Source organism: Ambystoma mexicanum, chromosome 9 (assembly GCF_040938575.1).
Source record: "Ambystoma mexicanum isolate Mex_15411 chromosome 9, UKY_AmexF1_1, whole genome shotgun sequence".
NCBI lineage: Eukaryota > Metazoa > Chordata > Amphibia > Caudata > Ambystomatidae > Ambystoma > Ambystoma mexicanum.
Window position 1 is genome coordinate 98508750 of NC_090931.1, and position 27349 is coordinate 98536098.

At 49.1% G+C, this 27349-nt stretch overlaps 1 protein-coding gene across 1 annotated transcript in view; it reads right to left on the bottom strand.

Annotated features, from left to right (window-relative positions):
* The window catches only part of TMPRSS5 (transmembrane serine protease 5), a 212337-nt gene that overhangs the window by 92004 nt on the left and 92984 nt on the right, over window positions 1-27349 (bottom strand). The window contains exons 6-8 of the mRNA XM_069614237.1: window positions 2619-2732; window positions 836-879; window positions 276-438 (exon numbers count right to left, since the gene is read on the bottom strand). Coding sequence (XP_069470338.1) covers window positions 276-438; window positions 836-879; window positions 2619-2732 — 321 coding nt within the window. The remainder of the gene's footprint in view (window positions 1-275; window positions 439-835; window positions 880-2618; window positions 2733-27349) is intronic.

Below are 27349 nucleotides of genomic sequence, written 5' to 3' on the forward strand. Positions count from 1 at the left end.
AACACAGTAGGACCACTATATAGCCTAAACCAATAGCTCCCTCTAGCGGTGACAAGAGATCAAACTAGCATCAGAAATGCATACATCTGGCCTTTTATTATATTATTAGATTAGAAGGACATATTCCCAAAATAAGCAAAACAAGAATGAGGCCCACAATGCAGTGGTCACTGAAACAATGAACGTCCCTGACCATATTCAGAGAGGTTCTAAAACAGGATTATGAATCAGACACCAATGGGAGTCCCTGCAAATGACTGTCATGTCACACTTACTTGTGCACACAGTGTGCAGCGGTTACAATCCACTGGTGAGCAACAATGGAGCCGCCGCAGACATGCTTGGAATTGAGGTATAAACTGACTTGCCATGGCCACCGTCCGACCATGGCATCGCTGCCGCCGATCACCCGTGATGCCTTGGCACGGGTTCCACATTCTGTGAACATGAAAAAAGAAGAGCGACGATGACAGTTGGGCAGGGATTTACCCCTCCCCCGCCACCCGCTGGGGTTCGTAAACCTACGTTATTAATATGAAAAGATGAGGCAACAGTGGGATTGGAAAAGTGTTAGGGCGCGGCTGTCATAGCAGATGCATAGGCTTTCAAAACCCATTAATGCGATGGCATACATTTTGAACAGCATAAACACAGAGACACACCTAAAATTGCCCCCTCCCCCCACATACATTTCTTTAAGGCTACATGTGAATACATGTCATGAAATTGTGAAGATAGAATAGTTGATATCTGAAGCCAAACACAGCAAATTGAAAGTCCAGGTACAGAAGGGAGATTTCAGCAACTCAAACCCCTGTTACATCAAAATACTTACCAGAGCACTTTAATGCAACAATACGACCTGAAACACAACTCCCCCTGCAAAAAGGAGAAATAGTTACAATTTAACAAAATAAAAAGAGCACACCTGTTTCAGAACGTTTTCACCTGCTACGGTTGTATCAGAATGTCAAAGTGACATTCCGGCGAAACTGCCAAAATGGCTTTTTGCCCTCCCGTTTCTGTTGCTAAATGGAATGTCCACTTCAAACCCTGTACCCTCCTGCTCCACACACACTTCCTTTCCTTCCTCTTGTTTCCTTTACCCCTCATTTTATTTATTCCCTTGTCTTCTGAACTTTCTGTCACTCTGATCTGGCTATATTGTCAACATGCCACTTGTCCAATGACAGTAGTCAACGGGAGGTTCAGGACCATCACTCGGTAGATTCTCCACCACAGAGCGTGGTTCATTATTGTTACCAGGACAAATGAGTTGGTCAGTGGCTCCCCAAGGGTCTACCAAAAGCATGGAGATCAAGGCGACCCTCTCGAAAGTCAAAGTGCTTTGGCGTGCAGCGATGGTACGGCTATTGGCAACTGGAACCAGTGGATGAAGACGGCGAGGGCAGAACTCTGAAGATTACAAGAGCATGGCTCGTTCAATCGACAAGCCTTGCACTTGTGAAATTTAGAAGATCAAGACTCCAGCTATGTGGTGGTCTATGCTTGACACAATTAGGGAGGGCTTGGGGCAAGGACGGTGGAAACTTTCCCTCAACCATATCAGACGTGGCGTGCTTCAACCACGCAGTGCACTTCCTGCTTTGGAAGAGTCCACGCTCCATATCCATTCAATCCTTGCACATTTCGTGTGACATTACTAGCACGCAGGTAGGGTGGTGCCAATGGCGACAGCAGAGGGACCACTAGTCAATTGGGAGCCAGATAGAGTAAACCCACATTTCTTTTAGCTTGGCTACTGAGTCAACTGAGGACTTTCATGATTAGTCTGGCCGGATTATACATAGTAAAGTTAGAAAGGTTCTCCATGCATACGCCACACCAATTAAATCAATTATAAAAACAATCTCAAGAACAACCTACAAGTAACTAAGAATTCCCCGAAATGACCCCACACGTTATGCATTACAGCTACCATCATGAAGGACTTGTGTAGCCCAACTACTAGAGTAAGCGGCCTTTCTTGATCATAGTTTAATGAAAGGTCTCATTTGTTGCGCCCTTGCTCCTCTCCACCCATGGTTTACCCTCAGGTCCATCCCCGCCGCTCCTCCTTTTCTTCTTAGTCAGCAAGGCTTTAACCGAGGCGTTTTCTATGGCTGGGACAACAAAGGCAATTGTAGGTTGCGTTGTTCAGGGCATCACATTGCTAGCACGCCATTTACTCCCAGTCCATGGAGGATTGTGTAGCCGCACACAGTGTGTGTCTGTTGACTACCAGTGGCAAGGTGCCAGTGGGCATTCATCACACTGCGATGAGTGGTGCACGGCCGGCATAATGACGAGGCAACATTAGCCATGCCGTGGAAACCCACAGGTTTTTTAAATGAATTTCAAATACAATAAGAACAAAATGTTTAGAGCTACAATAAGAAAAAACATCAGGGGAGAGAGTGGTTTAATAAAAATATTTTGGCAGGAGGCACTAAACGCAGCAAGAACAATTAAAATATTCCTACGGAGCCTCGATGTCGGTGTTGCGTCGACCAACCTCTATTAAATGGGGAATATGCAATACATCAAGAATAAAGCAGTATGTTCCCATTACTGATCATGAACGACTCCAGTAGGGATATTGATCCGCTCTACTGTACCTGATCTGCCACATGTGTTCGAGGCCGGTGTTCTGATTTGGCGCAATTTCGACAAATTCCTGGTTGTCGTTCAGCTTGATGTCCGTCACGTTGACGCCTTTGTGATGTGTGACCCTTTGGAGTAGAAACAACCAGAACCGTGGCAGTTGAGAATATTTCACATTGGTACCGGGCATACCACTGTAAGGACTTCAGCAAAAAATTGACAGCAGGAAGAGTTGTAGAAGTACAGACGCGAGGAGACACTACGTACTCTTAAATCAAAACACGAATTTTGCTTGAAGGATCCACAACCTATGATTGAATACATGACAACATCCCAAATCCTCTTTGCATTCAGGGCGTGCATAGCTATAAGTGGTTATTGGGGAGGGGGGTGTACACATTGTTAAACTGTTGTCTTTGACATGGAATGATACAATGAAGATATCTAGAAATGACCCACATAATATGAATTTTGAAAAACAAGTCAAGTCAAAGGACAGTAGATAATGAACTGTCTCTTATAAAATAAAAAAATAATAAAAGAACAATTCCAGAAAAGTACACATTCTTACACCGGTAGAGCCACACACATATAGGAGGAGTAAATTGAGACCCCGACATTTATGAGGAGTAAGTTAAGTCTTCCGGGAAATTGCAGATACTCAAAAAACAAAACACATACTTGTGCCATAACTTCACCTTGATGCACTAGTGGTGCAGGTCTTCACTCCGCTGCACCAAGAGCATGGGTCTTTGCTGCCCTGCTAATGCACCATGGAATGAAAGTGCATGTGCGTGTGCGTGTGCGTGTGTGTTAGAAGGGGGCGTGGAGAGGGCATGGGACGAAGAGGCACGCAGGGTGGCGGCAGCAGGTGGGGTGACCGATACTGGCCAGGGAGTGGGAAACCTGGCAGGTGATAAGCCCAGAGAGGCAGGGGTAGGTGGGAAGTAAAGGGTCGAGGTTGAGAGGAAAAGAGGCAAGACTCTTCAGAGAGACAGCAATGTTAAGCAGAGGGGGGCTGATGGAGGAGGGGAGCTCCCCTCTGAAGCAAGTCTTTACATGAAGGGAAAACTCTCAGTTGCCAAAGCATGCCGCCACGAAATGGGAGGGGACGAACGGGAAGAGACCAGCTGCTTGAAATCTTAGACTTCGGTCCAGTCTTAAGTGCCAGTAACAGCGTATACCAGCACCTTTCCGGACTGGCCAACTCCAAGTCTGTCTGTAGGGGCTCTGGTCCACCCATAGGCCTGACCTGGCCATAGATCAGGCCCCTACCGGCAGATAAATGACTGAATCACCAGCAACGTTACTAACAGTGCCGGGGTTCCGGCAACCCCATGCCACGGGACATCATGAAATGGTGAGTTACCAGCGTCCCGCCTCCCGTAATATCCTGGTAATACACGGGATATCGGGTGGCGGAGACGGTATGGTAGTTCCCCAGTATCCCTCCGGAATTACCTGCGGGATACCGGGGAACTCATAACGAGCCTGCATGTGTGATTTAGGAAGATTCCTGGTCGCCGTACTCTTCTGCCTTAGGCCTCACCTTTCTGAAAGATCGCGGCTTCTTCACCTGGGCAAACATCCTCATCCACTCATTCATCCATTGCCACTAACTCTGCATCAATCACCTCAGTGCTGCCGTCAAAACCCAGAAGTCCCCTACAGCTTAGAATTGAGTGGATGACCCAGAATGGCTCCGATCAGCACAGCCCACCTCTCCTCTGGAGCTGCATACTCCAATGAATCTGAAAAATCCCCACTAGAGAATGAGGGGGGTGGGGGCATTTAATCCTGAGCAGACAGGCCTGCATTCTGCTGCTGGAAGGCCGACCATCAAGAAAGAAGGTCCTTCCTTCAACTCCCCACCCCCCTGGAATCAGGACATTGCCGTTGCGCCCATCCTTCAAGACCGTTTTCCACACCCAAAAAAGTAACCATAGGAAGATTGCACAAGATCAAAGAAACAAATCACAGCACAAACGACAGTGGAAGCTCTGATCATGTGACAAAAGCCAACACTACTGTTCTGTGCTCTCGAAAGGGGCCCCCTAGAAAAAGACGCATACACAGTTCCCGGGCACCTCTGAATGGCAGCAAAGCTAGCTGGCATATTATATCTCTCCAACCTAACCTGCACCCCACTCTTTCAGATCTGCTAGAGGCAGCCATGCAAATGGCAGCGGCGCGCCAGAGCATCTGGAAGCCATGCAAATGGCAGCGGCGCGCCAGAGCATCTGGAAGCCATGTAAATGGCAGCGGTGCACTAGCGCATCGGGAAGCCATGCAAATGGCAGCGGTACACTAGCGCATCGGGAAGCCATGCAAATGGCAGTGGTGCACCAGCACATCGGGAAGCCATGCAAATGGCAGCATTGCGCCAGAGCATCTGTTAGCCATGCAAATGGCAGCATTGCGCCAGAGCATCTGTTAGCCATGCAAATGGCAACGGTGCGCCAGAACATCTGTAAGCCATGCAAATGGCAACGGTGCGCTGCGCATCGGGAAGCCATGCAGTGCGCCAGCGCACCAGGAAGCCATGAAAATGGCAGCGGTGCACCAGCGCATCAGGAAGCCATGCAAATGGCAGGGGTGCCGTATCTGGATGCCATGCAAATGGCAGCAGTGCGCCAGCGCATTGGGAAGCCATGCAAATGGCAGCGATATGCAGCACATCAGGAAGCCATGCAAATGGCACTGGTACGCCAGAGCATCTGGATGCCATGCAAATGGCAGCAGTGCGCCGGCGCATTGCGAAGCCATGCAAATGGCAGGGGTGCACCAGCGCATCGGGAAGCAATGTACATGGCAGCAGTGCCGTATCTGGATGCCATGTAAATGGCAGCAGTGCATGGTATTAATGCTAGAAGGATAACATCTTATGTTGTGCTATAACTACAGATTACAAGATCACACCGTATGGAAAGGGCCCGCTGGTGCATCCATAGCAGAGCAAAACCACACTTCTTTGAAGGCCAAAACACATCCACTTTGCGCCCACTCTTCCACGCGAGGAAGCGCCTTCAGGGGGTACAGGTCACCGAATTGCTCAATATATACTAGAGGCTCTTCGGCCGACAACAATCTTTAGGTGCTAAAAAAACCAAAATGTGAAATGTGTCAATGTGCCAAACTTCATGAAAGTCATTAAAAAAGGTGACACTGTGAAGAGGGGATGGGAACTCCTTTCAGGCGGGGCTGGGATGCCTGCCTGGAAGTAATTCAGTGCCATTCCCAACTCCAAGGGTGTTGGTGGTAGATGAGAAGCTCTCGATTTCTGCCTCTGAAAAATACCCCGATAGAAGTAAAAACATTGAAGCTGCTCCCCAAGAATCTGATCCAATTCCCTTGCAAAATGAGACGCTTAGTCTTTTTGAAATTTAGATTAAATGCATGGGACACCAAGGAAAGGTCACAAAGGTCGAGCAGGACCGACATCAGATAACTATTTTGTCCTACAACGAATAACTCAAGACAGAGATGTATGGCGCAAGAGATGGCCAAACACACCGCCTGGACCCCTGAAGAGTGGCGAGTATGATGCATGTCGGTTAAAACCAGAAGCTGATTTTTGCATCGACTGCTTTCTTGCATGAAATAATAAGCAGCAATGATGCGATAAATATGGAATGTGCAAGACCTGTGGCTGAACAGAATCCAACTGTGGGACTTCTAGAGCTTCCCGCTGATTTGTGATGCCAAAATGAACTCGATGGATCGTCTGATAATGTTTAAGATACTGCATAGGGGATTTTTAAGTATTTGAATGTTGAATAAGATGTTTTGGTTTTATTTTTTAAAAGTTTGTAATAAACTAAAAAATAAAATAATAATTCTGCCTCCCCTTGTGCCAGCTTATTTCTGAGCAGTCCACCTGTAACTTGTAAAACAAAAGATACAAATGAATAGGTCCAAGGATGCTAGGCTCAGAACAACACCTCCACCTGTATTATCAAACTCTGCATTGCTAAGGAAGGAATCACTCTCAATAGTATGTTGTAGAGATAAATCTCATTTTTTATATTAAAGTTGTGTGCAAAAAGACATAAATCCAACATTTCGTTACCAACGCTTTGCAGTCAGGCCCCTGCAGTCTCAACTGTGACACAGCAGCCTGAGGAGCTCCAGCTCGTACTTTTTTGGCAGACAGGCTGCCCATGCTGCAACCCTCACAGCTGTGCAAGCCGTGTCTGTTTCCCACTGATACCACCCTGGATCAGCATTTTTCGACCTCCAGCGAGAGGACCATACAGAGACTGTGAAATCTATTAACCCATAGCACAGACGTCAATCTACACAGAACTCCGTCCTGATGAAGGCCGTGTTAAAGATGAGGCACACCTAGCCCACCTAGAAATGGCTGAAACACCTGGTGTAGACGCACTACTCCCCCCAAAACTACAGCACATTAATGCTGTTTACGCAAGAAAAATAATTTTGTGTACCCACCATTGTTCTATGTGTTTTCCACAAATGTTGACTTGAATATGTACACTGCAATATGTGAATTTCTTGGCAAATCCTAATAGGAGTCGGGTTTGTTACACACACACAATTTGGAGATTGTCCCAAAAATGTTTTTTTGGCACTGTGTGTTGTAAATATCTTTCTGTTTTTTTGTCCGATTGTTCTGTTTTAGCAAACCATTTTGATGTCTTAATTTCTCTAAATGTTGGATTTATGTCTTTTTGCACACAACTTTAATATAAAAAAATGAGATTTATCTCTACAACATACTATTGAAGAGTGATTCCTTCCTTAGCAATGCAGAGTTTGATAATACATGTGGAGGTGTTGTTCTGAGCCTAGCATCCTTGGACCTATTCATTTGTATCTTTTGTTTTCCTAGTTAACCCTCCTGGGTAGAATAGGTTCCATACCAGGAGCCCTATTTTTTGATTCTCACCTGTAACTTGTGCCATGCCTCCTAGACAAGATGCATGCCAGTGTTCTTTTGTTTTTTCTAGAGACATACCACCTGGTAGCAGTAAGAGACTTCACAGGGAGAGCCGTTCTTCAGAGCCCTACACCACCCGCAGATGAACGCGGGCCCAACCAACAGCAACCAAAACCCCAGTCTTCTGCGTGCCAAAGCCAAGAGGGGAAGACCAGCGGCGAGAGACAGAAGACACTGCAGCGTTCCTCCAGGTGCAGAGTCATAGGTCACTGGTAGTGTAGGATTGTCTAATGTGTTATGTGATATTGTGGTAGACGGTTTTATGCACTATTTGTCGGGGTTCCCCCTCTAGGTGTGCTTCCAAAATTTCAGAGAGGTGGTGGGGTGTGAACATTACATTTATTTTTGGTGTGCTTGTGTGCAGTGTGGCTAGCCCATAGTCTTGTGGAGTTGGTTATGTTGGAAGAGCAGGAAGGGGAGAAGGGTTAGGTTGGTCGGTTTGGTGGCGCCTCTGGTGCGAGTGTTTGGTTGCGGCTTAAGTAATTTGTCACCATTCTTGGCTGTGGTTCGTTGGCCCATTTCACCTCCGCTCTAGGTCTTGCTGACTTCCGTTGTGGTTATGGTCGCAGGTGGGTGTTTGAACCCAGTATGTTCCTTGGTGTTCGTCCAGGTTAGTTGTAGCCGTTAGATGCAGACCAGATGTTTGGTTGGTTGCTGAAGGGTGTGCTGCAGGTGTTCTCAATATGGTGGGGAAAGGTGTTCTGTTGGGTGATCTTCGTTGTGGGTGGGTTACAGTGGCCCTATTATTTGGGTGGGCCGGTAGTGGGATATTGGGGATTTAGTGGTTTTCCTGTCTGAGTTTCCTTGGTTTGTATTGGGCGTGGTGCGGTCTCTAAAATCTGTCCATTGGTTGAGAGGTAATCTTTCCTAGCTCTGTCTAGTTGTTGGGTTCGGTTGGGGGATGGGCAGTAGGCATAGAGTTCTGGTCCTCCAAGCTATTGCCACCATTATCCATGACTGTATCCCTTAGTGTATTTCATTTGGTCCCTGAGGTTATTGCTGCCGATGTCCTATTGCAGTTGTCATGGTCTGTTGAATAGCCAGGTTTTGAGTAGTTTCCTGAAGATGATGTGGTCTTCTGTGGTTCTAACTTCTTGTTCCAAAGGTTAGCAATTATGCATGAGAATGCTGTTCCTATGAATTTCCTTTTTTCAAGCTGTTTTGTCAGTATTTGTAAGTCATCCCTTGATCTTAGGTCCTTTTTGGATGCTAGCAGCTGATCTTGGCTTGGAGGAATGTGGCTCCTTGTCTGTGCAAGGCTTTGGGCGCGATGCGGAGTGCTTTGAATTTAATGTGTTTTTTACTGGTAACCATTGTAGGCTTTGTGACGTGGTCTATTCGGTTAAATCTTAATAGAATCCTTGCTGCTGTGTTTTGCACCTTCCTAGGTAGAGGCTATGCTACTCAACTTGACTGGCTGCGCCAGAATGTCATACTATAACTTTACAGGCAAAACTTGCATGCAACACCTTAGGCCTACCTAAACCAATACTCACCAAGTGCAATTTAACATTAACGCCCAAAACCCTGAACATGCTGCCCACCACCGTACCTGCCCTCAGAGCTGCTCAAACGTGGCTCTTCATTGACTCCGCCCCACTCCTCAAAAGCAACAACAAACCCACCATGTGCACTCTCATCGGGGATAGCAGTTTCCGCGCAGAGTGGGCCTCATGTGTTATACTCTCACAGCCGGGGCGTAAGAATTGAGATTGCACACACTAGCCCACATTACATGAATTACCATGACCTCGTAGGCAGTAAAGCAGCAGACATTATAAAGCACAACCACTGAAACATTTGTGGATCTGCTGGAGCGAGGGGCGGGCAGAGGAATACGCGTCTCACAGGACACAGCCTCGTCAGGCATCGTGAAAAAGTGAGCCCTGTAATTGAATAACATGGCATACGGCACATTTCTCTCTCTCAATATTGTCTCCACACACATGAAAGTGTGTCATTCCTGTTGCACAGCAACCGTGAAATCAGGGTAGATAGGTAGGTATGAACAGTGTTAGAGCCAAAACAGAGTTCTTTTTTGTCCCTGGCCATGTGCAATATAAGGTCTCTGTCATGGTAGTTCATGATCCACGCGATAATCATCCAACTGTAGTCTCTTGGCTTAGGCTTTGCAGCCAGTGCCCTATGAGCCCGTTCCACTGTAAAATGTGGTGACCAGCCAGGGTTGTCCAAAAGCTCATGGAGCAAGTCCTCCACAGCCGACTCCATATCTCGACAAAGTGCATCCTCAGGTATCCCAATAATACAGATGTTATTGTGACGGGACCGGGACTCCAGTTCCCCACACTTCATCTGCTTCATATCCCTGGTCAGGGCAGAGACGGCAGTCTGCAGATCTGCTACAGTGTCCTCTTTTGTGCGTATATGGCTCTCTGCCTCTAATACGTTGCGTTGTGTTCACTTCTCCAGCTGAGCACGGATGGATGACAAGTTGGCAGTGAAGTCATCCAGTTTTACATTCACGGAAGCAAAACCCTGCTGCAGAGGTTTCAGCATGCACTGCAAATCCATGGCTGCACCAGCGGCATACCCAGTGGAGGGCCGCAAAGCCAGGCAATTGTCAGCAGCAGCATCAGATGGATTTGGGGCAGGTTTTGTAAATCTGTCCATACTGCCCCCTTTCTTGGGGCCAGCACCTTTGGTCATGCTGCTGGTTATGGCATGCAGCAGGACTCGGCGGGTAGATAAGGTAAGCAGTAGGGCAGCCAGGATTGTCCCACCACCAAGCCCGATGGGCTCCCTACTGTTAACACCTCTAGCTCTCAATGTAAAAAGACTGGCCACCTATGTCTAGCCCTGGTAATAGGTGAGGTAGCTCAAGAAGCCTTACATTTTCCTGAGTGGATCCCTGCTTCTGTCATTTCAATGCAGGACTACTACTTTGAATGCCTGGTCTGGAGGCTCTCCATCTCTCCTGGCCTCTCTCACTGTGGCCACTATCTACAGGTCCCCTGGCCAGGTCACCCTCTTCCTCTCTGAGTGGGTTGACCTCTCATCCTCCCTCCTTGCCTCTATCCCTCACCTTTTCCTCCTCGGAGACCCGAATAGCCACCTGGATTCCACTAGCCTCTTTTCGGGGTTCTTTCACAACCTCTGCGACTCTCTCTATTCTTCCCTCTGGCCTGACTGACTCTGCAGGGCACACCCTGGATATATTCTCTCTCCCTCCCTCCCTCCCCTCAGTTCAGTTCAGTTCAAGCCGACCCCAGCACTGCCACCTGCCTTCTCAGTCATTCGGCCCATGAAGTGTGCATCAGTGGAGACTTTCGCCGCTACCTTCTCTCCTCCTCCTACACCTTTGGCTGGCTTGCACGCTGACACAGCTTTCTCTAACCTTCATCTCTCCATCTTTAAACACTCTTGATGTCCTTGCCCCCGTCATGAGGATCAGTTTGAAGCCCCCATCCAAGTGCAACTCTTGGTCCGATTCCGACCTCACCACCTTTAAACGCAAGTCCAGGGTGGCTGAGAGGAAGTGGAGGGCATCAGGTGCACCCCCTGACATACTGGCCTGCTGCCTGCTCCAAAGGCATTACAGACTCTGTCCTCTCTAAGCAGAGCGCCTACATCCAAGCCCGCTTCTCTGCAGCATCTAACAGCTTGGCAAAACTTTTCAAAATATGAAAGGAAATGGCCAATCCTGTTGCAGTCTCTACCTCTCCTGTTCCCTCCCAGGCCCTCTGTGCGGCCCAGACTTCTAATTTCACCACTAAGACTCATTGTGAACATCCTGTCCACTCCCTCATCCTCCACCTCCTCCTCCTCCTCCGCCTCCGCCTCCGCCTCCGCCTCCGCCTCCTCCTCCTCCTCCTCCACCACCACCCATGGCCCGTCTTCGGCCGTTTCTCCTTCGACCTTTCTCCCTCCCCCCCGTTCATCCCAGATGATGTAGACAAGTCCAATCTATGAAAGTGTTGTCAAAGCAGGTCCTCCCCTGCTCATCCTGACACATCAACGACACACATCGACACCCTTGCTCCAGCCTTGGCCAATTTCTGCAATAACTCCTTTGCCACTAGAACCTTCCCCTCCCCCCACTTAAGCACTCCCATGTGCACCCTCTTCTAAAGAAGCCATCTGCCGATCCTTCCTCTCCGGCTAACTATCGCCCTATCTCCATCACTCCTTTCCTGGGCAAACTCCTGGAAATGATGGCCAATGCCCAGCTTAATCTGCGTACTGAATCTGTTGGTTGCCTACACAATCACCAGTCTGACTTCAGAGCTACCAGAAGCATAGATCCTGAACCCCTGTGAAGACTTGATCTATAATCTTGAATCTAATCTTCCTTCTGTCCTCCTTGATCTAGCCTCTGCTTTTCACACAGTCAACCATGCCATCCTGCTCAATTGCCTCCGTGACAACTTGGGTATCACTAGTCAGGCCCTGGCCTGGTTGACCTTTCTCACAGACCGTCCCTCCCAGGTTCAACTGCGGTCTTTCCTCTCTTCTATCGCTCTCTCTATTTGATGGTCCCCAGGGGTCTAACCTTTCTCCCTGGCTGTTCAACCAATACCTGGCACCTCTTGCCCACAACATCGCTGCTCCAACTTTCAGTGACATCCAGTTCTCCTTCACGCTCTTCTCAGCCACCTCTGCTGCTCCTTCTCTCATACCAGACCGCCCTTGGCTGCAATTCAGGAATGGTGCGCCACCTATTATCTCTGCCTTTATGCCAGTAAAATGGAGATCCTCCTCATTGGGACACCTGCTCCCTCCTTTCCTCTCTCTCTGGCTGCCTACCCTGGGCCCTCTTCCAACTCCTTCCAGTGAGGCTAAGAACCTTGGTGTCATCTAGGACTCCACCCTCTCCTTACTTCTCTGAAGTCTCTAAGAAGTCACACTTTCCGCTGCACCTCCTCAGAGTTATTCTGCCTTTTCTCACTTCCCCCAGAAGCTCACTGTCTCTAGAACCTTGGTCCTCTCTAGGATGGACTATTCCAACAGCCTCTTTCTAAATCTGCCCGTCTCCAACCTTTACGATTTATCCAGAACAGGACTGCAAGATCTGTCCTTGGCCTCAAGCCCAGGGATCGTATCTCTCCAGTCCTGAAATCTCTTCACTCGCTCCCTGTGGATGCAAGGATCAAGTTCAAGACCATTTGCATTGTCCACAAGGCTTTCTGGGACCTGGGATCACACTACCTCCAACTTTCTCTTCCTAAACAACTTCCTTCTCAAGCTCTCTGTTCATCCTCCTCCAACTGTCAGAGGGTCAGCTTCTCCAAGTAGAGAGTGGGGGGGTCAGATCTCTTTCAGACTTGAGCAGAACTCCCCTACTGATGTCCCTGACTGCTAAGCGCACTGGTCACCTGGCCATCCACCGAGCTTCGACCCAGGCTCATGCATGTCCAGCTGCCCTCGCACTGCCTCAGGGCTCCTCCAGCACTTGTGCAACCCTACAGTCCCTACTCTCTGCACTTATGAGCCACCCTGCAGCAGCATTCATTGACTTCCATGCACTTCTCCCCTCCCTCTTCTGCGCACTTGCACGATCTGAATGTTACAAGGCCTAGTAAGATTGTTGTTTTGTCCTTCTGTTTCCCCCTCCTTGTCTTGTCACACCTCTAAACACTTGTGTACAGGCGCGTTATGAATGACATATCAAGAATGCAGCACCTGTGCAGCGGACCATGGTGCCTGCATAAGAAGAACGCCTCCAGTAGATATGGCCCCAGAATGGACCACCAGCAGGCATGAGCCCTGTAAATATCACCACAGGGCAAAGCGAGCTGCGAGCCACAAAGCAGCCAAGCAGCAACCCTCACCGATATACACAAGGCTCAGACCACCAGACCAGCACAATAACAGGATACAGTGCCTGCCACCCACCAATGGTGCTAAGAAGGGGCCCCAGAACCAACAGCACGTGTCTGGGGAAACATTGGGTGGCTACGACCCCTGCCTGCAGCCATAGGTGGTCCAGGCAGCAGCAAAGCGTGAAGTATGGGTAACACACCAGAGTGAGGCCTCCCCCGCACTGCAAATTGATGATCTCCGCTGGCAGGCGAAGCACATCTCCCCAGGGTCTTCCGGGCTGTCTCACAGGCCAGAACAGCAAGCCAGTGCCTGATCCCCAAAATTGATGAAGAGTGCTGACGGTGTGCGGGGCCAGCTGAGATGCAGGCACCCACTCGAAGCAGGTCCGCCCCGCCAGACGGATAAAGTATGTATGGCGGGCCAAGCAACACTCGACCAGCTGCAGCACCCGGCCCCAGTGACTCACAGCTGCGCCTACGGAGTACTCAGCTAACACTGGATCACGCAGCAGTTTGCCCATGAAAGGATGCCACACAAAGACAATGCGTGTCCAGCAGGCACCCAGGTTAAAGCTCCCTGGCCATCCTGCTAGCCGGGGAGAGCAGCTCACAGAGAGGCACACAATGTCTCTTGGTCACGTCGCAAGCCACAAAGCGTATCCCCTCCAGCACCACAAGACCCTTTGCCAGCTCGGGTCGCACCTCCTTCCTCCCTGCCTGCATCCAGCGACCACCAAACAGGAAAGACCAGTGTCAATGGGCTAGTGCTATGGTGCTAGGGACTAGAGGCCCACACACTGCATGGAGTTCAGGAGCAAGTCGCCATCTTGGCTCTGCGCTCAACAGCGCCTCCCTGCATTGGAAATATTAACACAAACATATGGTAACTATCACAGACCAATTATATAACTGGATTCAGTAGCTGCAGGGATAACCCTGGGTCTAGGTTCGGTAGCCTCTGCAGCAACAGCAGTTAAACTTTGTGAAAAGGTAGTTCTAGACTCACCAGTACACGCTGCTATTCCTAATCCAGCGGCAGCATTATTGCTGAAATCCAAAACACGACACATGTCTCTGCGTCCAGGTCTAATAAGTAAAATGGGTTACTTTTCAAAATCATACAACATTACACTAACTCCCATGATGCAGTGCTCTTCTCCCCGGCTCCATCTGGATCTATTCCTGAACTTTTGCCATGACCATGGCCTGACCCTGAATCATTATAAAACAAATTCCGCAATCTTTAAGCCACCTAGAAGTAAGCATGTCAAGTTAAAGATCCAGATTGAGGAAACCATCATCGATCGGGTCACCTCTATTGACTACTTGGGCTTGAGGCTCACAGGCTGCCGAAGGTTGAGAAAGCCAACTTCACATTAGGCAGATATAGATCGGCCATCATAAGGGTCTTGAGAGCACATGGAGGGGGACACCTTTCTGTATTTGACATTTATAATTTATTTATTGGGCATTTGTAAGGCACTTATACAAAGAGATGGGCCCTTTTAGGGCTAAAACACTAGAAAGTACTGATATTTCCTTCCTAAAAAACATTCTCAAACTTCCACAGGGGAGGGGGGGGGGGTTACACCTTTGATCCTGCTACATGAAGAAACAGGCATCAGGTAAAACGGAAGGTTGGATCAGAATGTGGAGTTCCCCTTCCCTGGGCCAGTTTAGAGATGCTCTGCAGGATGTTATGGGGCCTAGGAGGGGTGGGGTGGGGGTATTGTCCCTGCCTTGGTTGAAGCATGTGAGAAATCTCCCAATGGAGTTAAATTGTAACCAATTTTGGATACAACCACACAGCACCACCCTAAGGGATAGGCGCCCTCTATAGCATGCAACTCAACAGAAGATGCAGGATGATGCTACTAACCTGGAACAGAGTGATCCTTTGCTCAGCCTGTATTGGGATTGTAAATCAATCATTGCCTACGAGCAGTAGCTGGATTATCTAGTGTAGTAAGAAAAATGAGTGTAAGGAGTGATTGTGAAAAGTATGGTACTGGGTGAAAGGAGGGGTCTGAAAAATCGAAGGATGTAGGAGGAGGTAGCTGGGGAGAGGCGGGACAAGCAGTGTATTGGAGGGAGGAGTAACAAAAAGGTGGACATGAGGCCTTTAGGGTGTGAGTGACATTGGTGGAACAGAAGACTGGAGTGAGAAGAAGTGGGTAGAGTCAGAGGTGCGAGCAGGTGTGGTAGAAGGAAGTTTGGATCCAACACGGTGTCCGTAAGGCACAAGTCCCACATTCTACCGGGACACTAATGACTGGCTAGAGTAGGGAGATGTTTTAAAGTCCCTGAGGGAGTTAAATGAGAAAAAGGCGTTCTGCCTTCAGGGTCCTCCCCTCTGGCAAAGGCAGAATTAGACATGGGGGGTTCAAGCTTTTAAGTCTGCTAACCTGAGTTAAGGACACCTGGGTTAGGGAGAAGGTGCAAAGCAAGACTTGAGAGGGGCTGCCCTAGAGCCCACAAGCACTTCCATGAACAAGTTCTGAGCTAACAAGCTAGGACAGTAACTTGCTAACAGTGAAGACCAAAGTGATAGGTGAATTGGATTTGGTTTTAATGTAATGTAAGAAGTGTTTGATTGGGCTGTGTACACTGCTGGAAGTTCATTATACAATAAAATGTTGCTGGGGTTATGGATATTGTACTGATTTTTATGGTTTTGCGTCACCCTAATGAGAAATTGATACTTCAAGTCACCAGAATCAAAAGGAGGGTAAAGAACATAAATTTCCATTTGTCGCGGACCTGAAGATAATCACATATTTTCGTGTCACAAGAAGTGATAAACCCCAGGGACTGACCGAGACAAAATTACATGGAGTACATAGACAACACAAACTATACATTGACAACTAGCACATAAGTGAAAGGTGTCGAAGGCAGATCAAAGACTTGCGTAGGCATCACAATGGGAAGTAAAGGGGGCACATGTGCGACCTTCTTGTGAATGGCAAAGGTCACTCCTACCATCAAGTACTGCGCTACATATTGCCTACCTATGATATATCGCATTTATAACGCGCCTATACACAAGCGTTTCAAGCCGCGACGAGGCAAGGGAGGGGAAGCAGAGGGAAGACAGAGACAACAATCCTACTAAGCCAGGTGCCTTTGAGATCGTGGCAAGTGCATGGGAGTGGGGGGGGGGGGAAGTGCAGGGGGAAAGGGGAAGAGGGCGGGGGGTAGGGCAGTACATAGGATTACAGTAAATAAAGACAATAAATAAAAGTACGGCCAGCTGGTGGCAAGTGCAAGGGTAAGTGTCGACATCAGGTGTCAAGTGCTAGAAGGAGTTGTAGGGATACAGAAACAGTCCCTGAGTGCAAGGGTTGCCAAGGGAGCAGTGCAGGTGTGCAACTGGCGGGGAGGGGACCTGGGCCCGAGAGAAGAGGATAGCCAGGTAACTAGTGCAATTTCAGATTCAGCCAGGAGATCAGCAGGGGAGAGAAGGAGCGAAAGCAGAAGCAAACAGGAAGGTCTTGAGGTGCTTCCAGAACCGGAGATAGTTCTCTGTGAGTTTCAGAGAGGCAGGGAGGCAGGGCGGCTGTTCCTGAGGGAGGCCCCAGCAGAGGAAAGAGATCTACCACCAACTCACTGCTTGGAGAAGCGACTAACCCTGAGAGAGTTAGAGGCGAATGAGTGAAGAGCTCGAGAAGGAAGACATTTAGGAAGAGAGTTGAAGGTATTGAGGTCCCAGTGGACAATGCAGAGGGTTTTGAACTTAATCCTCACCACCACTGGGAGCCAGTGCAGAGTTTTCAGTCCTGGAGAGATACGTTCCCTGGTCTTGAGGCCAAGGACAAGTCTTGCAGTCCTGTTTTAATGAGTTGCAGAGGGCGGAGAGTAGAGTCAGGGCTGTTGCAGTAGTCCAGCCTAGATAGAACTCCTGGATGGCGGACAGGCAGTCTGAGATGAGAGAAGGAGAAGAGGTGGCAGAAGGGAGCCTGAAAACGAGTTGAGTGTCATCCGCATAGCACTGAAGGTTGGGGCAGAGAGAGGCAATGCGGTGGACAAGAAGTGCCAGGTATTGGTTGAACCACCAGGGAGAGAGGTTAGACCCCTGGGGAACACCACAGATGGAGATAGAGGAGAGGAAAGACCCAAGTTGGACCTGGGAGGGTCGATCAAGAGAGGAAGGAGGTCAGCCAAGCCAGGGCCTGATAAGCGATACCCAGGTTATCACAGAGACGGTTGAGCAGGATGGCATGGTTGACCATGTCAAAGGCAGAAGAGAGATCAAGTAAGATAAGGACACCGGGGGTGTTGGAATCGAGGTTGGAGAGCAGGTCTTCACGGATGTTCAGGAGAGCAGTTTCCGTGCTTCTGGCAGCTCCGAAGCCAGACCGATGGTCATGGAGACACCAACAGATTCAGAGTGAAGATTTAGCTGGGAGATGGCCAGCTTTTCCAGGAATTTGCCCAGGAAGGGGGCGATGGAGATTGGACGATAGTTAACCGGGCAGGAAGGGTCTGCAGAGGGTTTTTTAAGAAGAGAGTGCACAAAGGAGTGCTTCAGAGGGGAGGGGAAGACTCCAGTGGCGAAGGAGTGGTTGCAGAAATCCACCAGAGCAGGAGCCAGGGTGTCAATGTGGTCCTTGATGGTTTTGGAGGAACAGGGATGAATCTGTTTTGACAAGACATTCATAGATCAGACTTGTCTAGACACCTAGTCTAAGGAGAACAGGGGAAAGGCAGGGAAGGAGGGAGGAGAGGTGGCCAAAGGACCAGAAGAAGAGCAGGCAGTAGAGTGAGGAGCGGGAGAGGAGGGGAGAGAGAGAGGACAGGATGTCCTCAGTTTTAGAGATGAAATGAGAAGCCAGGGCCGTGCAGAGGGCCTGGGAAGGGACAGGAGAGGTAGAGACTGCGGCAGGATTGGCCAGCTCCTTGCAGATTTTAAAGAGTTTGGCTGAGTTGTTAGATGCCGTGGAGATGCAGGCTTGGATGTGGGCTCTATTCTTGGTGCTGTGATGGTTTAGGTGCCTGATTTCCCTTTTCTCCCCCTTCTGTCCAGCTCTCCTCACCTGAACTGCCGGAATTACTGCTGGGATCCTGTAGCCGCCGTCGAGTAAGATAGTCCTTCTCCTTTTTTCGATGTGCCTGCTTGTCACGGAGGGAGGCCACCTTGACTGCTGCTGGGAACAGCTGGCCGGGGACCTCCCTTCCGGGACTAAGCCGAAAATAGGGGAAAAAACCCCTGATGGGGAAAAAACCCTGGGACTCCTCAGGTTGTCAGCAAGGTAGTATTGTACGTGGCCGTGCAGGTGAGCAGGAGAAAGTAATAAGCAGGATCCGTGTTGGTTGCAGGAACAGCAAAGCAGCAGGGGGGGTCCTACTGAGTGGAAGAATCCCCGAAACCCCTGCCAGCCAAGCAACTAGCGGGGCGAGGACCAGGAATGGGAGGAGGTCAGGAAAAAAGCACCGGCAAGGCACCGGCAAGGCAGTCCAGAGAGAAAGCAGAGGAACGAAGGAAAAAAGGGGCGGAGCCTATCCGCGAGGACGGAACCGCAGAGAACTGAAACAAAAGTCGCCGAGGCACGGTGACTACAGGGAAAACTGGAGGAGAGAGAGGTAAGAGAAAAAACGTACGCCGTGAAGGGGCGCGAGAGCAGAGCAGAGCAGAGCAGAGTAGACGGAAGCTGAACGGGGTAGGAGCGAAGAACCAGGAAGCAACGAGGGCTTCCACTGGACAGTTGCAACGCAGGGACCGCTGGGCCGGGAAGGTAATTATACTCCCAGCGGCCCCGCGTCGTGAGGAAGAAGCGTGATGGACACAAAGGAGGGACTAGTGCCCTGCATACCTGTGTCCTAATTTCCAACGCGGGAGAAGCCGCCAAGCGGAACGCCTGCGGGTGACAGTATGCCCCCTTCCAGACCGTATCACCCCCGGCTTCCCTGGGTGCAGGCGGTGAAATCTAGCGAGCAAGCGAGGCGCATGCACCTGAGAAGCAGGTTCCCAAGAGTCCTCCGACTCCGGATAACCCTTCCAGGACAAAAGGTATTCCAACCTGCCTCGATAGAACCTAGAGTCCCTAATGTTGGAGACTTCATATTCTGCTTGAGTGGGGGTCTGTGATGGAGCAAGTCTGGGCACTGGTCTGTGATGGGAATCGAAATAGAAGTCTTTAAGGAGAGAGGAATGAAAGACTGGGTGAATGCGACTTAGAGAAGGCGGCAGCCGAAGACGGTAAGCCACAGGATTGATTTTGAGAAGAATGGGAAAAGGACCCAGATAACGAGGGGACAGTTTAGAGGGTCTTGTCCATTTGGGTAGAAACCGGGTGGACAGCCACACCTTGTCGCCTGGCTTCCAGTCCGGACATTCTTTGCGATGTTTATCCACTCCCATCTTAGATCGTCTCCTGCTGTTCTCCAAACTCTGTAATGCTGTGTCATGGGCATCCTTGATCTGATCTAACACCTCTTCGGCCGTCGGGGAATTGGTGAAACTGGGAATTTCAGGGAGAAAGGACTTAGGGTGAACCCCATAGGTACAAAAGAAAGGTGAAAGACCTATGGCAGAGTGTTTGGCATTGTTATACGAGAATTCTGCAGTAGGGAGTAGGGAAACCCAATTCTCCTGGTGTTGAGTGACGTAACATCTCAGATATAGTTCGAGAGTGGCATTAAGTCGTTCCGTCATCCCGTTGGACTGGGGATGAAAACCCGAAGAGAGTGCTCTCTCAATTCCTAAACGGGTACACAGGGCTGTCCAGAATCTCGAAGTGTACTGGCTTCCCCGGTCCGAGATGATCTTGTCGGGTAGACCGTGTAGCCTGAAAATGTCTCGTGCAAACACTTCAGCCATCTTGGTGGCTGTGGGAACCCCAGAAAGAGGGGAGAAGTGTGCCATCTTGGAGAATGCATCTACCGTGACCATGATGCAGGTACATGATCCAGATTCCGGGAGGTCTACAATGAAATCCGTAGAAACCAACCCCCAAGGGCGAGTAGGCATTTCAACTTGGGTAAGTAATCCCAACGGTTTCCCCGTCGGATATTTTGATCGGGCACAAATAGGACAGGTCTTCACAAAGTCTAGGGTGTCTCTCCTCACGGTGGGCCAGGAAAAGGTTCTCGAGATGAGCTCCAGAGTGTTGATTCCCCCGCGATGACCCGCAAGGCGGGATGTGTGACACCAATCCAGAATCTTCTTCCGCAGCGGGCCTTCCGGAATGTATAGACGTTTCTTGAAGAACAGCCAGCCGTCTTTCTCTTGATAAGGAGAAGTGGGGTGCAACGCAATTCGAGGAAGCTCTTGACTCACGGCGGTCTTAACCCCTTGTAGGAAAGTACTGACCTGGGCCAATATCCGATTGTGATGAAACATGGGTTCAGTGTCTAGTGAAGCCCTTTCCTTGCTGGAGTCCTTGCGAGATAGAGCGTCTGCCAGACGGTTAAGCGAACCGGGAATGTAAGAGATCTGAAAATCATATTGTGAGAAAAGATAGGCCCAACGAGCTTGCCTGGAATTTGAGCACTCCATTTCTTGGAGGGCTTTCAGGTTTTTGTGGTCAGTCCTGATGAGGAATGGATGCCTGGCCCCCATGAGTAAATGGCGCCATTCGTCACAAGCCAATTTCATAGCCAACAACTCCTTTTCTAGGACCGAATAATTCAATTGGCTAGGTGAGAGAGTCTTGGATAAGTAGGCTACTGGATGCTCCACACCGTTGACAGTCTGAAGTAGAACCGCTCCAATCGCGATTGCAGAAGCGTCAGTCTCCAGGATGAAGGGCAAAGTCTGATCTGGGTGGTGGAGGATCGGAGCCGAGCAGAAAAGATGTTTGAGTAGTCTGAAACTGTTTTCGGTATCGGGCGACCAGTAGAACGGAGAGGCCTCTTTCTTGAGTAGGCGAGTGATGGGATATACTACTTCAGAGAAGTTGGGGATGAATCTTCTGTAATAATTGGAAAGTCCCAGAAACCTTTGCACCTCCCGGACAGATGTGGGTGCGGGCCATTCGAGGATGGCCTGAACCTTCCTCTGATCCATATCTATACCCTCTTCGGACAGCTGATAGCCCAGATACTGCACGGAAGGGACCGCGAATTTACACTTCTCAGCCTTCACTAACAGCTCGTTCTTTTGTAGACGTTCCAGGACTTGAGTGACATGCCCGATATGTTCTTGTAGGTTGGGGGAGTAGATAAGGATATCATCCAAATAGATGATGACGGAAGTAGAGAGCATGTCAGAAAACATTCTGTCCATAAATCTTTGGAACACAGCCGGGGCGTTAACTAGCCCGAATGGCATCACCTTATACTCATATAGGCCGAATGGAGTGCGGAATGCCGTCTTCTATTCGTCACCCTGGGAGATTCTGAGCAGATGATAAGCGTTTCTGAGGTCAAGTTTTGTAAATATTCTGGCCCCTTGTACCGCCTCGATGATGTCGGAGATAAGTGGCATAGGATAACAATCACGGATCGTCACCTTGTTGAGACCTCTGTAATCGATACAGGGTCTCAGATCAGTAGAGTCTCTTTTTTTTATGAAAAACAGAGGAGCCCCTGCTGGGGATTTTGAAGGCTGAATCAACCCGTTCTTCATATTAGTGTCCAGATAGTGTCGTAACACAAGTTTCTCGGCCAGAGTAAGGGAGAACATTCTGCCAAAGGGAACTAGGGCATTGGGTACCAGATCTATGGTACAGTCTTCGGGCCGGTGAGGTGGCAGTATGGAGTGAAGGTTCTCCCGGAACACCTCAGAGTATTCTGAACAATAGTTGGGCAATGCAAACACTCTCACACAGTCCGAGGTATAGGCCGTAACGGATTCAGGGCCCTTCTGGCTCTTCGGAGGAAGACAATGTTCGGTGCAGTATGAAGAACCAAAGCTCAGCTGGTTCTTAGTCCAATCGATCTGGGGATTGTGTTTGCGAAGCCATGTGATTCCCAGTATGATTGGGAAATGTGCAGCCCGGATAATGTCGAATCTTACCACTTCTGAATGATGAAAAACTGTTAAGGACAGATCTTCAGTGGTATGGGTGATGAGTCCGGATGATAAGGGAGAGCCGTCGACTCCTTCTATCTTCTGTCCTTCCTTCCGGGGTATCCTGCGTAGACCAACCTGGTCTGCCCACAGGGTATCAACAAAGTTGCCGGCTGCTCCGCAGTCCAGTAACGCGAGAGTCTCCACCTTCTCGCCTTTTACCGTAAGAGTGGCAGTAACTACCATGAGTCTGGTATCTTCCTTGGGTTCAGAAGAAGAAACTGTAAGCGAAACATAGGGACGAGTAGAGAGAACTGGAAACCCCCGGACACTAGTCCCTATTGATGCCGAGGGTGCTCGTTTCCCTGCCTCTTGCTAGGCAATTCAGAACAATCCTTAAGAAGGTGTTGGTCTGACCCACAATAGGCACAAAGTCCCTTTTCCCTTCTTCGCCGTCTTTCGGCAGCAGTCAAAGGTGCTCTTGTGGCGCCTATCTGCATGGGTTCTTCTGACGCGGCAGTGGAAGAGCGACGAGGGGGAGAGCATGCCCGAACATCCAAGGGGAATCCTGAGCCACGTTGTCTGCGTCTTTCTGTCTTCCTTTCTTGTAGACGATACTCGATATGCAGTGCAGCCGTTAGTAGGTCCGAAAAAGTAGGCGAGCGAGTAGACCTGGCTAACTCGTCCTTAATTTCCTCTTTGAGACCCCTCCTGAAAATGGCATACTGTGCGGGTTCTGGCCAGCCAGCGCCAGAAGCTACTGTCTTAAAGGCCGAAATGTATGACAGGACATCCAAGGAACCCTGCTTGACGTCCAACAATTCTTCAGAAGCAGTGAATGATAATTCTGGGCGTTCGAATGTCTGTCTCAGAGAATTCTGAAATGCTGAGTAGTCTTGAAGTATGGCATTGTTGCTTATGACTAGGGGAGTAGCCCAAGTCAAAGCATTGCCGGTCATATTCGAGATTAGGAAGCCGACTTTAGCTTGATCAGTAGAGAAAGTGCGGGGTCGGAAAGTAAAGTAGACAGTACATGCCTCTAGGAATTCCTTCACCTTCTTGGGGGCACCGTCAAACTTTCCCGAGGATAGTATCGTAGGTGGTAGTTCTGGAGGAGGGGGTTCCCTGGCGGAAACCATTTGTCTAAGGAGGGCGTTCTCCGCCTTGACTCCCTGGAGTTCTTGAGACATAGCTTGGATCGCCTTCCAAAGCTCTTGCACTTGTCCCTCAGCGGACATCGTGTCTTTACTGGGCGTTGCAATCTGTGATGGTTTAGGTGCCTGATTTCCCTTTTCTCCCCCTTCTGTCCAGCTCTCCTCACCTGAACTGCCGGAATTACTGCTGGGATCCTGTAGCCGCCGTCGAGTAAGATAGTCCTTCTCCTTTTTTCGATGTGCCTGCTTGTCACGGAGGGAGGCCACCTTGACTGCTGCTGGGAACAGCTGGCCGGGGACCTCCCTTCCGGGACTAAGCCGAAAATAGGGGAAAAAACCCCTGATGGGGAAAAAACCCTGGGACTCCTCAGGTTGTCAGCAAGGTAGTATTGTACGTGGCCGTGCAGGTGAGCAGGAGAAAGTAATAAGCAGGATCCGTGTTGGTTGCAGGAACAGCAAAGCAGCAGGGGGGTCCTACTGAGTGGAAGAATCCCCGAAACCCCTGCCAGCCAAGCAACTAGCGGGGCGAGGACCAGGAATGGGAGGAGGTCAGGAAAAAAGCACCGGCAAGGCACCGGCAAGGCAGTCCAGAGAGAAAGCAGAGGAACGAAGGAAAAAAGGGGCGGAGCCTATCCGCGAGGACGGAACCGCAGAGAACTGAAACAAAAGTCGCCGAGGCACGGTGACTACAGGGAAAACTGGAGGAGAGAGAGGTAAGAGAAAAAACGTACGCCGTGAAGGGGCGCGAGAGCAGAGCAGAGCAGAGCAGAGTAGACGGAAGCTGAACGGGGTAGGAGCGAAGAACCAGGAAGCAACGAGGGCTTCCACTGGACAGTTGCAACGCAGGGACCGCTGGGCCGGGAAGGTAATTATACTCCCAGCGGCCCCGCGTCGTGAGGAAGAAGCGTGATGGACACAAAGGAGGGACTAGTGCCCTGCATACCTGTGTCCTAATTTCCAACGCGGGAGAAGCCGCCAAGCGGAACGCCTGCGGGTGACAGGTGCGGACAGAGACCTGTATTGCCTTTAGAGCAGGCGGCAGGCCAGTTTGTCAGAGGATGTACCGGAAGCATGCCATTTCCTCTCAGCCACCCTGCACTTGCTTTTAAGTGTCATCAGGGAGAAGAGTGTCAAGGCTCATGACGGAGCTGGCTGAGAACCATGTCTCGGTGAGAGCAAGTATTTCAAAATTGGGTACTCCCAGTTTTTTGTTATTGGGGGGACGACGCTATCAATGGGAGACTGATACGCTAAAAGCAAAGGATAATAGGTCGCCTACCCCTACCTTACGACCCTGAGTCACAGCAGGTTAGATCCAAGGTAATCTCATCTAATTTTAGGATTACTCATACCACACGTGATTATCAAAAATGTTTTCTTTTTATTTTTATTGCTCGGACAACACATGCCTAAAATAAAACAGGCGTGCAAGCGCCTAAATCTGTAAAAACACTGTGCTAGTCACTTACAATCTAACTGGTGTAGACACGCCAGACCTTTCAAAATGCCAAATTACATGGAGAAAGGTAACGGGAAAAACAGTGTATATTACTGCAAGCGTGGACACATGTAGTTTCAGGGAAGAACAACAATCAAAAAGGTGGATCAGTGGAATACGATGACACTGGTTAGATATAAATCGCATATTTATTTGGAAAAACTCATCACATGAACTTGTTCATGTGATGAGTTTTTCCAAATAAATATGCGATTTATATCTAACCAGTGTCATCGTATTCCACTGATCCACCTTTTTGATTGTTGTATACTCTACCTGAAGGATCAGGGATTGTGAGTGCAGGTGTACCCCTTTATTTACTCTTTGTTTCAGGGAAGAATCAAGATATATTAAAGTCTCCCAACTGTGATGTATGTATGAATGTTTTCCGGTGAATCAGCACACTCCTGACTTACACGAGCGCAAGGAGTTTGAATGGCCCCCCTTTTGGAGCCGCTGCTCACCCATATCAACAGATGAAAGTGCCAACAGTGTGAACACAGCACCACCGTGAACCACGCGGAGTGGAGTTTTTTTGCCCTCACCAGTTCGTCACAAGTCTAATCACTAAAGATACAGTGCATGAAAATAAATGGAATGTGTGGCATCCGTTTAGGAGCCGGATGAAAATGCCGAATGAGTTACCATATACGTCCCAGAGAAATTGAGAAACACTAAGATGTTCTACTAATGGGAAAGTATCTATTACTGAAAACAACAAAATTGTTTCTGTCCTGAAGACGGCCACTATTACCATCGGAACCAACGGCACCAAGAGAGAGTTCCGTATGAGTCAGAAAGGCCGAAACATATGTCGACTTGCTAATAGGAACTTTTTCACTTTTTTGATTCCTATCTCTCATTTTCAGTAAATTGCAAAAAGGGTAGCTGATATGTATTAAGCAACTATCAGTCACCCTACATCAATGCAGATAAATCAGCACAGAGCGGCTAATAAATAAAGCACAGAACTAGCAGACCCGCTCTGGTCATAAAACCTTTGAGGCATACATCACAGTTGGGAGACTTTAATATATCTTGATTCTTCCCTGAAACTACATGTGTCCACGCTTGCAGTAATATACACTGTTTTTCCCGTTACCTTTCTCCATGTAATTTGGCATTTTTAAAGGTCTGGCGTGTCTACACCAGTTAGATTGTAAGTGACTAGCACAGTGTTTTTACAGATTTAGGCGCTTGCACGCCTGTTTTATTTTAGGCATGTGTTGTCCGAGCAATAAAAATAAAAAGAAAACATTTTTGATAATCACGTGTGGTATGAGTAATCCTAAAATTAGATGAGATTACCTTGGATCTAACCTGGTGTGACTCAGGGTCGTAAGGTAGGGGTAGGCGATCTATTATCCTTTGCTTTTATCGGTGAGAGCAAGCACATCGAGGTCAAGATCGTCCAGGATGCAGCAGATGTCCGAGGAGCGTTTGACAGCAGAGCGAGAGTTGAGAGTGGCAATATGGAAAAGGTTGCCGTCCTTGAAAGACTTCCGGGGAGGGGTACAAATCAGAGGTACGCCCTGCAGAGGTGTAGAAGAGGAAGGAGGAGAGGGCAAGGTAGCCAAGGAGGAGACAGCAGGGGAAGGCGAGGAAGCCGTGGAGGGGAGAGAGGGGACAGCCGGGGAAGAAAGGAAATTGATGAGACACAGGAAGCGTCTCATCAAAAGAGGAAAAGGTTAGCTTGAGGGCCTTGGACCAATACGGTACCATTCAAGTAAACATTAATGATGACCTTAGAGGAGTGGAAGGAGGACAGAAGGGCCTCTGACCGGGTGCCACCATTAATGGGAGAGTAAGAGAAGAGAGAGAGAGAGCACAGAGACTATATGTAGAGTCCATAGGTCTGGTGAGGGAATGACAAAGGGAATGTTGGTGAAAGTTTGCCTGGAGTAGCCACTGGTATATGTGTCCACGATAGGGAGGCCTGGGTTGGAGACCAGGATGTCCTTTTTAAACTTCTTCCTACCAGATTTTGTGAGGAGAGCAGGATAGTCAATAGAGAAGCAGTTAGAGAAAAAAGAGACAGAGCACCATAGAGTAGGTAGGGAGAGGAGAGAAGAGGAAGGGAGGGGGTAGGGGAGAACACTAGGGAAGGTCACAGGGCAGGGAGCAAGCAGATGAGACAAGTTGACAAGTGGACAAGACAACAGGTTCTTAGATAGTAGTCGAAAGGTTTGCTGGAGGAGTGCTATGCTAGGAGGCAGGCTACAGGACGGCACTACTTACATGATGTAAATTTAAAACAGGAGAAATCGCACTCAAGTTTGAGAGTCCTGAATGGTGGGGAAACGGCCTAGGTCTCACAATGCAATTTTAAATACTTTCACAATGCAATAAATAAAACAGGAGAAAACACACCTAAGTTTGAGAGTCAGCAGTATAGACAGG